At 34.5% G+C, this 11867-nt stretch overlaps 1 protein-coding gene across 2 annotated transcripts in view; it reads left to right on the forward strand.

Annotated features, from left to right (window-relative positions):
• The window catches only part of LOC110033243, a 41825-nt gene extending 32016 nt beyond the window's left edge, over positions 1 to 9809 (forward strand). The window contains exons 7-11 of one of the 2 annotated variants that reach the window (XM_020737161.1): positions 8005 to 8069; positions 8150 to 8256; positions 8346 to 8433; positions 9044 to 9375; positions 9491 to 9809. In XM_020737161.1, the coding sequence (XP_020592820.1) occupies positions 8005 to 8069; positions 8150 to 8256; positions 8346 to 8433; positions 9044 to 9343 (560 nt within the window). In that variant the 3' untranslated portion in view covers positions 9344 to 9375; positions 9491 to 9809. Of the gene's footprint in view, positions 1 to 8004; positions 8070 to 8149; positions 8257 to 8345; positions 8434 to 9043 lie in introns of both variants that reach the window. The other variant, XM_020737160.1, reaches the window with a different exon arrangement.
• The last annotated feature ends 2058 nt before the right edge of the window (positions 9810 to 11867 follow it).

Genomic DNA, 11867 nt, shown 5'->3' on the forward strand with positions numbered 1-11867 from the left:
GTGTTTCAATTTATATCATAACACCTCATGTGACAATGTGATTAGTGTATTTTTCTGTATACATTTGATCCAGGTTCGAATCCCACACTTTACATCTATTTTTCTCAATTTTAGTTTAACGAGCCAATTTCGAGCCGAACACGAGCCAAACACGAACACGAATATTTAAATCGAACCAAACACGAACACACTGTTCACGAGCCGATTTCGAACACGAGCTATTTCCAACGAGCCGAACACGAGCCAAGCCTGAGCTCGCTCAAGCTCGGTTCGTTTACAACCCTAGTTCTTCAATTTGATGGGCATGCCAACTCATATTCCAGGTTTTCCCACTAAAGTGAGGTTCTTCAATTTGATTGCCACTAGTTTGACGATATGCTCTCGTGACACCTTTTTGAATTCCAGAATTTGTTCAACTGTATGTTGTCAATTGACGAATTCATAGAGAACCAATATTCCTTCAAAATCAGGAAGGTTGATTTTGATTATGAAATGTGGAGGTTTTCGTTGATTTTCACGTCTCAAGGTATGTAGAGGATGTTCAACACCACCAGATGACTCTTGATGTAATCAACTATCTTCTTCCTCGCCAATCACCTCATTTCTGGATTCAATTTGATGTTCTTTCTGATCTTGTTGTTCAGGAAGCACCAATCTTGTTTGTAGACGAATTTATTGTTGCAACTCTTCCACAACCAAGCCTCGGGCTGTATAGACATTGTTCTTCCTTGGTGGCATCTTCAATTGCTTTTAGCACCGAAAAAGAGAAAATATGGCTGAAACTTCTTTAGCAATGATGAAGAGATGGAGGACAACAATTGTTATAGGGGAAGAAAAGGAAGACAATGACTGAGCAGATGATTGTAGCAAGAAGATAACAATGAAGATGAAACTGTAAGAGGCCAGACAACAATGGAATCAATAATCAAATCAGGGACAAGTTTTTGTTTGCTTCCTTGAAAGAAAAACAAAAGACCGTGCAAGAATTCAGAGAAGGAAGAGAAAATATGTGCAAGAACTATACCAAGATGGTGGGGGCTATGACGGGCATGCCAACTCTTACTGCCAAGTTTTCCCACCAAAGTGAGGTGTTCTTCAATTTGATTGCCACTAGTTTGACGATATGCTCTTGTGACGCCTCCTTGAATTCCAGATTTGTTCAACTGTATGTAGTCAATCGATGAATTCATAGAGATCCAATATTCCATCAAAATTAGGAAGGTTGATTTTGATTCTAAAATGTTGAAGTTTTCGTTGATTTTCACGTCTCGCTATGAATCATTTACATGTGTTGATTTTCACGTCTCAACGTATGTAAAGGATTCATAGTGAGGTGTTCTTCAATTTGATGGGCATGCCAACTCGTATTCCAAGTTTTCCCACCAAAATGAGGTGTTCTTCAATTTGATTGCCACTAGTTTGACGATATGCTCTTGTGACACCTCCTTGAATTCTAGAATTTGTTCAACTGTATGTAGTCAATTGACGAAATTATAGAGAACCATTATTCCTTCAAAATCAGGAAAGTTGATTTTGATTATGAAATGTGGAGGTTTTCGTTGATTTTCATGTCTCAACGTATGTAGAGGATGTTCAACACCACCAGATGGCTCTTGATGTAATCAGTTATCTTCTTCATCGCCAAACACCTCATTTCTGGATTCAAGTTGATGTTCTTTTGGATCTTGTTGTTCAAGAAGCACCAATCTTGTTTGTAGACGAATTTATTGTTCCAATTCTTCCACAACCAATCCTCGGGCTGCATAGACATTGTTCCTCCTTGGTGGCATTTTCAATTGCTTTTAGCACCGAAAAAGAGAAAATATGGCTGAAACTTCTTTAGCAAAGATGAAGAGATGGAGGACAACAACTATTATAGGGGAAGAAAAGGAAGACAATGACCGAGCAGATGATCGTAGCAAGAAGATAACAATGAAGATGAAACTTTAAGAAGCCAGACAACAATGGAATCAATAATCAAATCAGGGACAAGTTTTTGTTTGCTTCCTTGAAAGAAAAACAAAAGACCGTGCAAGAATTCAGAGAAGGAAGAGAAAATATGTGCAAGAACTATACCAAGATGGTATGCCAACAAGGCAAATTGAAATCTGCAGTTTTGAAAATTCCAAAAAAAGGAGGAAAGCTTGGCTAAAAATTCAAGGAAGAGAAATAATGCATTAACTAAAAGGAAAGATTATTCATCATCATCTGGGCGCCACTCCAGGATAATGAATACATTTCTTAATAGAATGATACAGGAAAGGTTATTACAACCAATCAAAACTCCTAACATACAACACAGACATAGATAGGCAAGCCCTCAAGAAAAACATAAAATTAAGAAAAAAGGCTTAATTACAAGTATTACACCATAAATCCAACAATCATTAAGATAGTCCCTAGCTTTATTAAACCAAACTCTTTTTATCTTTACCACAAATTGATTTTTTCCGTGTGGAAAAATGAAGATGTTGGATCTTACTTAAGAATTTTGATTTAAGAAAAAATCTATAACCAGCAACCAGAATAGTTTTTCTAATTTCTAGGATAAAGACTGGGAATCAAACACGAGATGATTGGGTCATATGATTCATAACCTTGGAATTCCTTATTCAAGTTTCTTTTGAGATTTGATAGATTAAGTGCATAATGTTCAGAATTATCTGAAAAATCCGGTGAAAAAATAACTATCAGCAGATTTCTCTCTAATATCCCCAAAAACTATCTTAGATTCTCATTTTCATTTCTATTGAGTTCGGATCGCTCTTGAGTTAATTCTTCATCTCTTAATTGTGTTATGGTCAAATGTGGGGGCTCTAACCCTCCTCCTTGATTACTTTTTGTTTTCAAATAAGTATTTCCATTCCTTCTTCCTATTGTATCATGGCTTTCCGTAGTAGGTAAAGAGTTTTTACTTACAAGAACTTAATTTTGTTCTTCACTTAGCTTGACTAGGCGTTTAGATGCTGCTGATCTGATTTCACACATATGGGGTGGTTTGTAACTTTTGTAACCAACACTAAACCGTCCATAGACTGAGGCTCCAACATGACATCTTAGAGTCCTTCAAGAATTATGACAATTGTTTTATCGAGTAAGAGAATTTGTCCTATCCCTAAAACTTCCACTTGGATAAGATTGAGCTCAATGTTCAATCCAACAAGACTTAAATTCTCTCTTTTTTCATGATAAGCTTAGGGATGTTTGCATTATCACTATACTTCAGCTCAGGACATTGATGGTGGCCAAGTACTGCCGTAAGTTTTGTACCTAGGCTCCAACATGACATCTTACCGTCCTTCTCCAAGAATTATGAGAATTGTTTTATCGAGTAAGAGAATTTCTCCCTTTCCTAAAACTTCCACTTGGATAATGTTCAATCTAACAAGACTTAAATTCTCTCTTTTTTCATGATGAGCTTAGGAATGATTGCATTATCACTATACTTCAGCTCAGGACATTGATGGGGGCCAACTATGCCGTATGTTTTGTAAAATCTGAGCATGATCTGTGGTTGCACAGTTTCCTTTCAATTTTAGATGAGATTTTTGTCTTAATCTAATATATATTTGCATTATCTAAGACTTTAGAATAGGTCTGCCTAGAGGATTCCCAAATCTTCTTTGCTGTTATAAAAAAATGCAAGTATAGCTGACTTCTTTTGTCTTCACCAAATCTTCATCACTGAAGAGTCATCTTCAGCATATGAAACAAATTTCGAATCATCTTTTTTTGGCCCTTTTCCAAGAAGATTGCTTTAGTTTGTCTTTCTGTTTCAAAGGTTCGAATAAAGTGGGACCACGGAAAATAGTTTTCACCATCGAGATGTTGACTTGGTTTAATATTCTGAACTCTCCTCTGTAGTGTTTGTGGTATCATTTCTGCTACTGCATTGGACTCGTGGACTGATAAATTTAGAAGTCTTTTGCGTGATTTTGGTAGAAGTGGAGTGAAATATTGGCCCAAGACAACCAATATGAATGAAAAATAGTTCTAGATTTTTTTTAATGCGCTATGCAGGCTACTAATTTCAATTTCCAGAGAGCATTCCATCTTTTGATGCATGACTAAAACATGTGAAAATCACTTATTTTTAAAGTCAAGTGAAACATGTAAAGCGATGTATAGGAAAAACTAGTCAAACTACAAGGAAACTTCTCTGAGATTTATTCCCCATAAACCAGGGATTTTAATTGCCATAGTCTACATTTTAAAAACTGCACACACACAACTTTAATGTTCATTTTCCATATACCAAGCTATAAAATCTGCAGTATAGTCATACTATATCTATTAATTCTAACAAATTTTTCTATGTTGTAACGACACATATCACTTGTTGTGGCCTTGTTCATAATCTGAATAAATTGTAGTTATCATTGTAATGGTGCATATTGCTTGTAGTTGGCCATATTTATTAATGAAGAAATTGTAGTTATCATTTTAACTCCACTGATGCGGGCATGCCAACTCTTACTGCCAAGTTTTCCCACCAAAGTGAGGTGTTCTTCAATTTGATTGCCACTAGTTTGACGATATGCTCTTGTGACGCCTCCTTGAATTCCAGATTTGTTCAACTGTATGTAGTCAATCGATGAATTCATAGAGATCCAATATTCCATCAAAATTAGGAAGGTTGATTTTGATTCTAAAATGTTGAAGTTTTCGTTGATTTTCACGTCTCGCTATGAATCATTTACATGTGTTGATTTTCACGTCTCAACGTATGTAAAGGATTCATAGTGAGGTGTTCTTCAATTTGATGGGCATGCCAACTCGTATTCCAAGTTTTCCCACCAAAATGAGGTGTTCTTCAATTTGATTGCCACTAGTTTGACGATATGCTCTTGTGACACCTCCTTGAATTCTAGAATTTGTTCAACTGTATGTAGTCAATTGACGAAATTATAGAGAACCATTATTCCTTCAAAATCAGGAAAGTTGATTTTGATTATGAAATGTGGAGGTTTTCGTTGATTTTCATGTCTCAACGTATGTAGAGGATGTTCAACACCACCAGATGGCTCTTGATGTAATCAGTTATCTTCTTCATCGCCAAACACCTCATTTCTGGATTCAAGTTGATGTTCTTTTGGATCTTGTTGTTCAAGAAGCACCAATCTTGTTTGTAGACGAATTTATTGTTCCAATTCTTCCACAACCAATCCTCGGGCTGCATAGACATTGTTCCTCCTTGGTGGCATTTTCAATTGCTTTTAGCACCGAAAAAGAGAAAATATGGCTGAAACTTCTTTAGCAAAGATGAAGAGATGGAGGACAACAACTATTATAGGGGAAGAAAAGGAAGACAATGACCGAGCAGATGATCGTAGCAAGAAGATAACAATGAAGATGAAACTTTAAGAAGCCAGACAACAATGGAATCAATAATCAAATCAGGGACAAGTTTTTGTTTGCTTCCTTGAAAGAAAAACAAAAGACCGTGCAAGAATTCAGAGAAGGAAGAGAAAATATGTGCAAGAACTATACCAAGATGGTATGCCAACAAGGCAAATTGAAATCTGCAGTTTTGAAAATTCCAAAAAAAGGAGGAAAGCTTGGCTAAAAATTCAAGGAAGAGAAATAATGCATTAACTAAAAGGAAAGATTATTCATCATCATCTATACGCCACTCCAGGATAATGAATACATTTCTTAATAGAATGATACAGGAAAGGTTATTACAACCAATCAAAACTCCTAACATACAACACAGACATAGATAGGCAAGCCCTCAAGAAAAACATAAAATTAAGAAAAAAGGCTTAATTACAAGTATTACACCATAAATCCAACAATCATTAAGATAGTCCCTAGCTTTATTAAACCAAACTCTTTTTATCTTTACCACAAATTGATTTTTTCCGTGTGGAAAAATGAAGATGTTGGATCTTACTTAAGAATTTTGATTTAAGAAAAAATCTATAACCAGCAACCAGAATAGTTTTTCTAATTTCTAGGATAAAGACTGGGAATCAAACACGAGATGATTGGGTCATATGATTCATAACCTTGGAATTCCTTATTCAAGTTTCTTTTGAGATTTGATAGATTAAGTGCATAATGTTCAGAATTATCTGAAAAATCCGGTGAAAAAATAACTATCAGCAGATTTCTCTCTAATATCCCCAAAAACTATCTTAGATTCTCATTTTCATTTCTATTGAGTTCGGATCGCTCTTGAGTTAATTCTTCATCTCTTAATTGTGTTATGGTCAAATGTGGGGGCTCTAACCCTCCTCCTTGATTACTTTTTGTTTTCAAATAAGTATTTCCATTCCTTCTTCCTATTGTATCATGGCTTTCCGTAGTAGGTAAAGAGTTTTTACTTACAAGAACTTAATTTTGTTCTTCACTTAGCTTGACTAGGCGTTTAGATGCTGCTGATCTGATTTCACACATATGGGGTGGTTTGTAACTTTTGTAACCAACACTAAACCGTCCATAGACTGAGGCTCCAACATGACATCTTAGAGTCCTTCAAGAATTATGACAATTGTTTTATCGAGTAAGAGAATTTGTCCTATCCCTAAAACTTCCACTTGGATAAGATTGAGCTCAATGTTCAATCCAACAAGACTTAAATTCTCTCTTTTTTCATGATAAGCTTAGGGATGTTTGCATTATCACTATACTTCAGCTCAGGACATTGATGGTGGCCAAGTACTGCCGTAAGTTTTGTACCTAGGCTCCAACATGACATCTTACCGTCCTTCTCCAAGAATTATGAGAATTGTTTTATCGAGTAAGAGAATTTCTCCCTTTCCTAAAACTTCCACTTGGATAATGTTCAATCTAACAAGACTTAAATTCTCTCTTTTTTCATGATGAGCTTAGGAATGATTGCATTATCACTATACTTCAGCTCAGGACATTGATGGGGGCCAACTATGCCGTATGTTTTGTAAAATCTGAGCATGATCTGTGGTTGCACAGTTTCCTTTCAATTTTAGATGAGATTTTTGTCTTAATCTAATATATATTTGCATTATCTAAGACTTTAGAATAGGTCTGCCTAGAGGATTCCCAAATCTTCTTTGCTGTTATAAAAAAATGCAAGTATAGCTGACTTCTTTTGTCTTCACCAAATCTTCATCACTGAAGAGTCATCTTCAGCATATGAAACAAATTTCGAATCATCTTTTTTTGGCCCTTTTCCAAGAAGATTGCTTTAGTTTGTCTTTCTGTTTCAAAGGTTCGAATAAAGTGGGACCACGGAAAATAGTTTTCACCATCGAGATGTTGACTTGGTTTAATATTCTGAACTCTCCTCTGTAGTGTTTGTGGTATCATTTCTGCTACTGCATTGGACTCGTGGACTGATAAATTTAGAAGTCTTTTGCGTGATTTTGGTAGAAGTGGAGTGAAATATTGGCCCAAGACAACCAATATGAATGAAAAATAGTTCTAGATTTTTTTTAATGCGCTATGCAGGCTACTAATTTCAATTTCCAGAGAGCATTCCATCTTTTGATGCATGACTAAAACATGTGAAAATCACTTATTTTTAAAGTCAAGTGAAACATGTAAAGCGATGTATAGGAAAAACTAGTCAAACTACAAGGAAACTTCTCTGAGATTTATTCCCCATAAACCAGGGATTTTAATTGCCATAGTCTACATTTTAAAAACTGCACACACACAACTTTAATGTTCATTTTCCATATACCAAGCTATAAAATCTGCAGTATAGTCATACTATATCTATTAATTCTAACAAATTTTTCTATGTTGTAACGACACATATCACTTGTTGTGGCCTTGTTCATAATCTGAATAAATTGTAGTTATCATTGTAATGGTGCATATTGCTTGTAGTTGGCCATATTTATTAATGAAGAAATTGTAGTTATCATTTTAACTCCACTGATGTAGCTTTTGTAGTGCGGTTTTATTTCAAGGAGCTTAATTAGTTGAGCCATCTTATTTTCTTCTTTAATAGATATTTTCTTGGATTTTATTCTGGCATTATACTAATTTTGATCCATTTTTTTCTATGAGTAGGCGTTTCCTATGCCACAAGCCGTCCTTCTGAAGATGTTGATTCCCGAACCATCTTTATTAGTAATGTATGCGCTATCATCCCTCTAATTTCTTTTCTATAATAATAATAGTTGGCATGTAAGCCTACTATATGTTTGTTTTGCAGGTCCATTTTGCTGCTACTAAGGACACCCTTTCCCGACATTTCAATAAGTTCGGAGAAGTTCTAAAAGTAATAATTGTGACTAATCCTGCAACTTGTCATCCTATAGGGTTAGTGTTGTCTAGACGGCTAATGGTTAGCCTTCCTGTTTCATTTCAAGTTATGTAAAATCTAACCTTATATTTTCTCCTTGTAACAGGTCAGCTTATGTTGAGTTCCTGCGTAAAGAATCGGCAGAGTTAGCGCTTTCATTGAATGGCACTTCATTTATGTCTCGTATTTTGAAGGTAATGATAATCACATCATTGTCTATTTGTTTGAAGAAATGGAAAGTGATTTTCTTGTATTGGCTCACGAACGAGGAATTTGCCTATATTCAATCACTTATATTAGTGTATAATATCGTTCAAGAAAATTTCAATGTTCTGACACATACACTTGCATTCCTTCAAGCACTACGGCTAGGCACAAGGCATCGCTTTCGTTGTGATTTTTTTCGAGTTTAATACACGGCTTACTCCCTGGAGTTCGGCTTCATAATATAGTCTTACGGGATGACATGCTGCACTGGAGGATTTCATAAGGGGCACAATTCTTATGTATTTACATATCTCACACTTAAACTTTCAGATTGCACACATAACACTCAAATCTTTTAATATCACATAAAAGATAGCACTATTAGCATGTCTAAAAAGTGAAATACACCTTTTCATGCATAGGATTAAAGCACCAAAGTGCTATGTATGTAAATATGAAAGTTTAGATGTGAGATATGTAACTACATAAGACTTGTGTGCAACGTATGTAAATTTCCATTCATTTAAAGCCTTTAGCACAACATGAAGATAAGTTTGAAAACTATTTAACGACTTGCACTTCCAAACTCTTCATCAGGTTGTTAGGGGAAGCTCTGTGGATTCCCATGCGATCGGTTGGCCACGGATTGCTCGTCCTTCTCCATTCACTTCGAGGCTCGGTAGAATGCCATTTCCTAGGGGTATTCTCACAGGTGCTTTTCGAGCACGCCTTCCCGTAAAGCCAGGAGCAAGAAGCTTGCAATGGAAGCGCGAGTCCACTGCTCTTCAAACCCTCGAGGGCCCAAGAAGTGTTCAAAATATGCCTGTAACACATGGAAATGCTCCGCACGCAATTACAAAGCGAAATCTCACATACATTCGGCCGGAAAATACCTAAGGGAATTCTGGCTGGCTCTACATATATTCAGGGTGAGACTTAGAAGGGCCACTCATAATGCCATCTTCCTTCCTTCCAGAACTCCTGCCTCGCCAAACTGGAGATGATTTCTAACTAAGTTTGATGGGAAGAGTTTCTGCTTTTCAGATCTTGAAGAAACGACGAACACCAAAAATGGCTTTGTGCAGATGATGTCTGATGGATGGCTCCCCGTGTCATTTAACATTTGTGCCGGTGTTCTATGCAAGGCTTCCTTGCAGTCAATGAACAACTACTATCGTTTTCTCTCTTTTTGTATTTTTGGGCTCATTATTTTACTGATATTTTGAGTTTGATTTTATGTTTATTCTAAGAATCTGCTTGTGTAGTGATTCTGCATTAATGTATCGCCGTCTATTGGTTCTGCTTATTTGAAGTTTGCGAGTTATCTAAATTGTATGTAGCTACGCAAATATCCACTATTTTACAAAATAAATGTTGCAGATGTATCATAGCTTACGTCCTTGGAGTTATTTTCGTGGATATTTTCCTTTCTCTTGAAGGTTTCAAAGTTTGCAATGTGTGTTATTATGGGAGCTTTAACATAGATAAGGCGAATCAAAGATGACAATGGATTGCTGCAGCAGGAACCTTCAAATTATTGGCAGCGTTAAGCTCAATGCAGTGATCTTTTTGTGGCGTTACAAATTGCACAAATAGAAGCAGCGTATGAGATCAATTTTGTGTTTGACAAATGACTTGAATTGCCGAGAGTTTTATGTTTTGCAGGGAGCTTTGGGAATCAGTGGCCAAATAAGAAAGATAAGAGGCTATTTGAAGGCGGTGCTCAAGAGTTTTGCCATATTGACCAAATTATTTAAAAAAAATAGACTAAAGTATTCTATCTATTTTTTTAATGTCTGCTGATTCTAGATGTCGAGTAGATATGGGGAGATTTAAGTTACTTATGCATTTGGGACATTATTTTTATATGGAAAATAATGTCTAATTCAATTGAACATAGTAGATGAAAAGATGCTGTACTTATTTCAGTTGATGTTGTGGCGAGAAAGTTAATAGGGTTTTAGAGGTGATTTTGTTAATCTCGTGTCGAGAGGTGGATGGATGAACTTGAGATGATATAAGAATATTGAAGGGACTAGGAATGGTCTGAATGGTTCTAGAGGCGATAGTGATATAATCGTAAGGAGATGTACGTGATTGATGCAGAATAGGAGACGGTTTAACAGACAAACATATAAGATAACATATGCGCGCTAGTTTGATATAGCAACGTTGGTGTGCTACTTGAGGAAGGATCATGTCTTCATGCCATCAATTAGACAAGGATTTCTACTATCCCTCCAATTGCTATACCTTAATTTTAGACATCTCAAATCTTAATTCCAAAAATACTTCAAGTTTTTAAAATACATGCCTCATGATATAAATAATTATATCTTTGTTCTTATTTTAATTGATTTGATATATTTATTTATATCATGCCTAAAATTAAGATGAGGCATGTATTTTATCTTTAAGAACAAAGATATAATATCAAACTCAAAGATATAATTAAAATATAATTCTAATTAAAATGCCTCATCTTTATTTAACTATTTGTTCAAAATAGTTTTAATTAAAATGCCTCATCTTTATGTATGCATTTTAAGTATCAAAACTTGTATTATATCACGAGGCATGTATTTTATCAAAAGTTCTTAATTTCTTAAAATGAATTTGCATACATTTTAAGAAATTAATTTTTATAAATTTTATGCAAATTCATGCTACCACTATTTTTTATCAATATTTTCACTAATCAACTAAATATTATTTCTAACATTTTAAATGTATATACTACTTAAAGATAAGTAAAGAATCTAATCAAACTCAATAACTATTTGTTCAAAATAGTTTTTCATTATACTGTAGAAACTTTGTAAAATACTTGATAAAATAAATAAATATTAAGAAAAAATCAGTTAATAATTAACTAAATCATATTACATTTAATAAATATTTATTAAGCTATTTATTACAAAACATCTAAGTTTATCCAATGATGTAATTAGTTTTCAAGTAATGCATTATTCTAATTTATTTATTTTTACAACTTATTTTCATGAATTTTAATCAACTTACATAATATAACTAAATAACCCAAACTAATGGTATGTTTAGGATAACTTTCTGCCTGCTTTGCGTTTCAGACCCCCACCAAAATTCTGTTTGAGAAATTATTTTCTTTCTGCTTTCTATAAATTTTTGTGTTGGGACGATTTTTTGGGAAAAAAAATATTTATAATTCTCATCGAAGCTTTCTAAGAATATGCTTTTTCTACGATAATTATACATTAGTTTTTACAAAAAAAATACTATCGGCCCAAACATATCCTAAATGTACCTACTCATACCCCATTACTATTCCCAATTAACAAATTAATAATTAAAAACTAAAGTCGTATTTTTAATGATTTTAACTAGCAAGAAAAAAAGAAATTCAGGATTAAGCAACCTATTAATTCAAATAAAAAAGAGTCAT

Source organism: Phalaenopsis equestris, unplaced genomic scaffold, assembly GCF_001263595.1.
Source record: "Phalaenopsis equestris unplaced genomic scaffold, ASM126359v1 Scaffold001116, whole genome shotgun sequence".
Classification (NCBI taxonomy): Eukaryota; Viridiplantae; Streptophyta; class Magnoliopsida; order Asparagales; family Orchidaceae; genus Phalaenopsis; species Phalaenopsis equestris.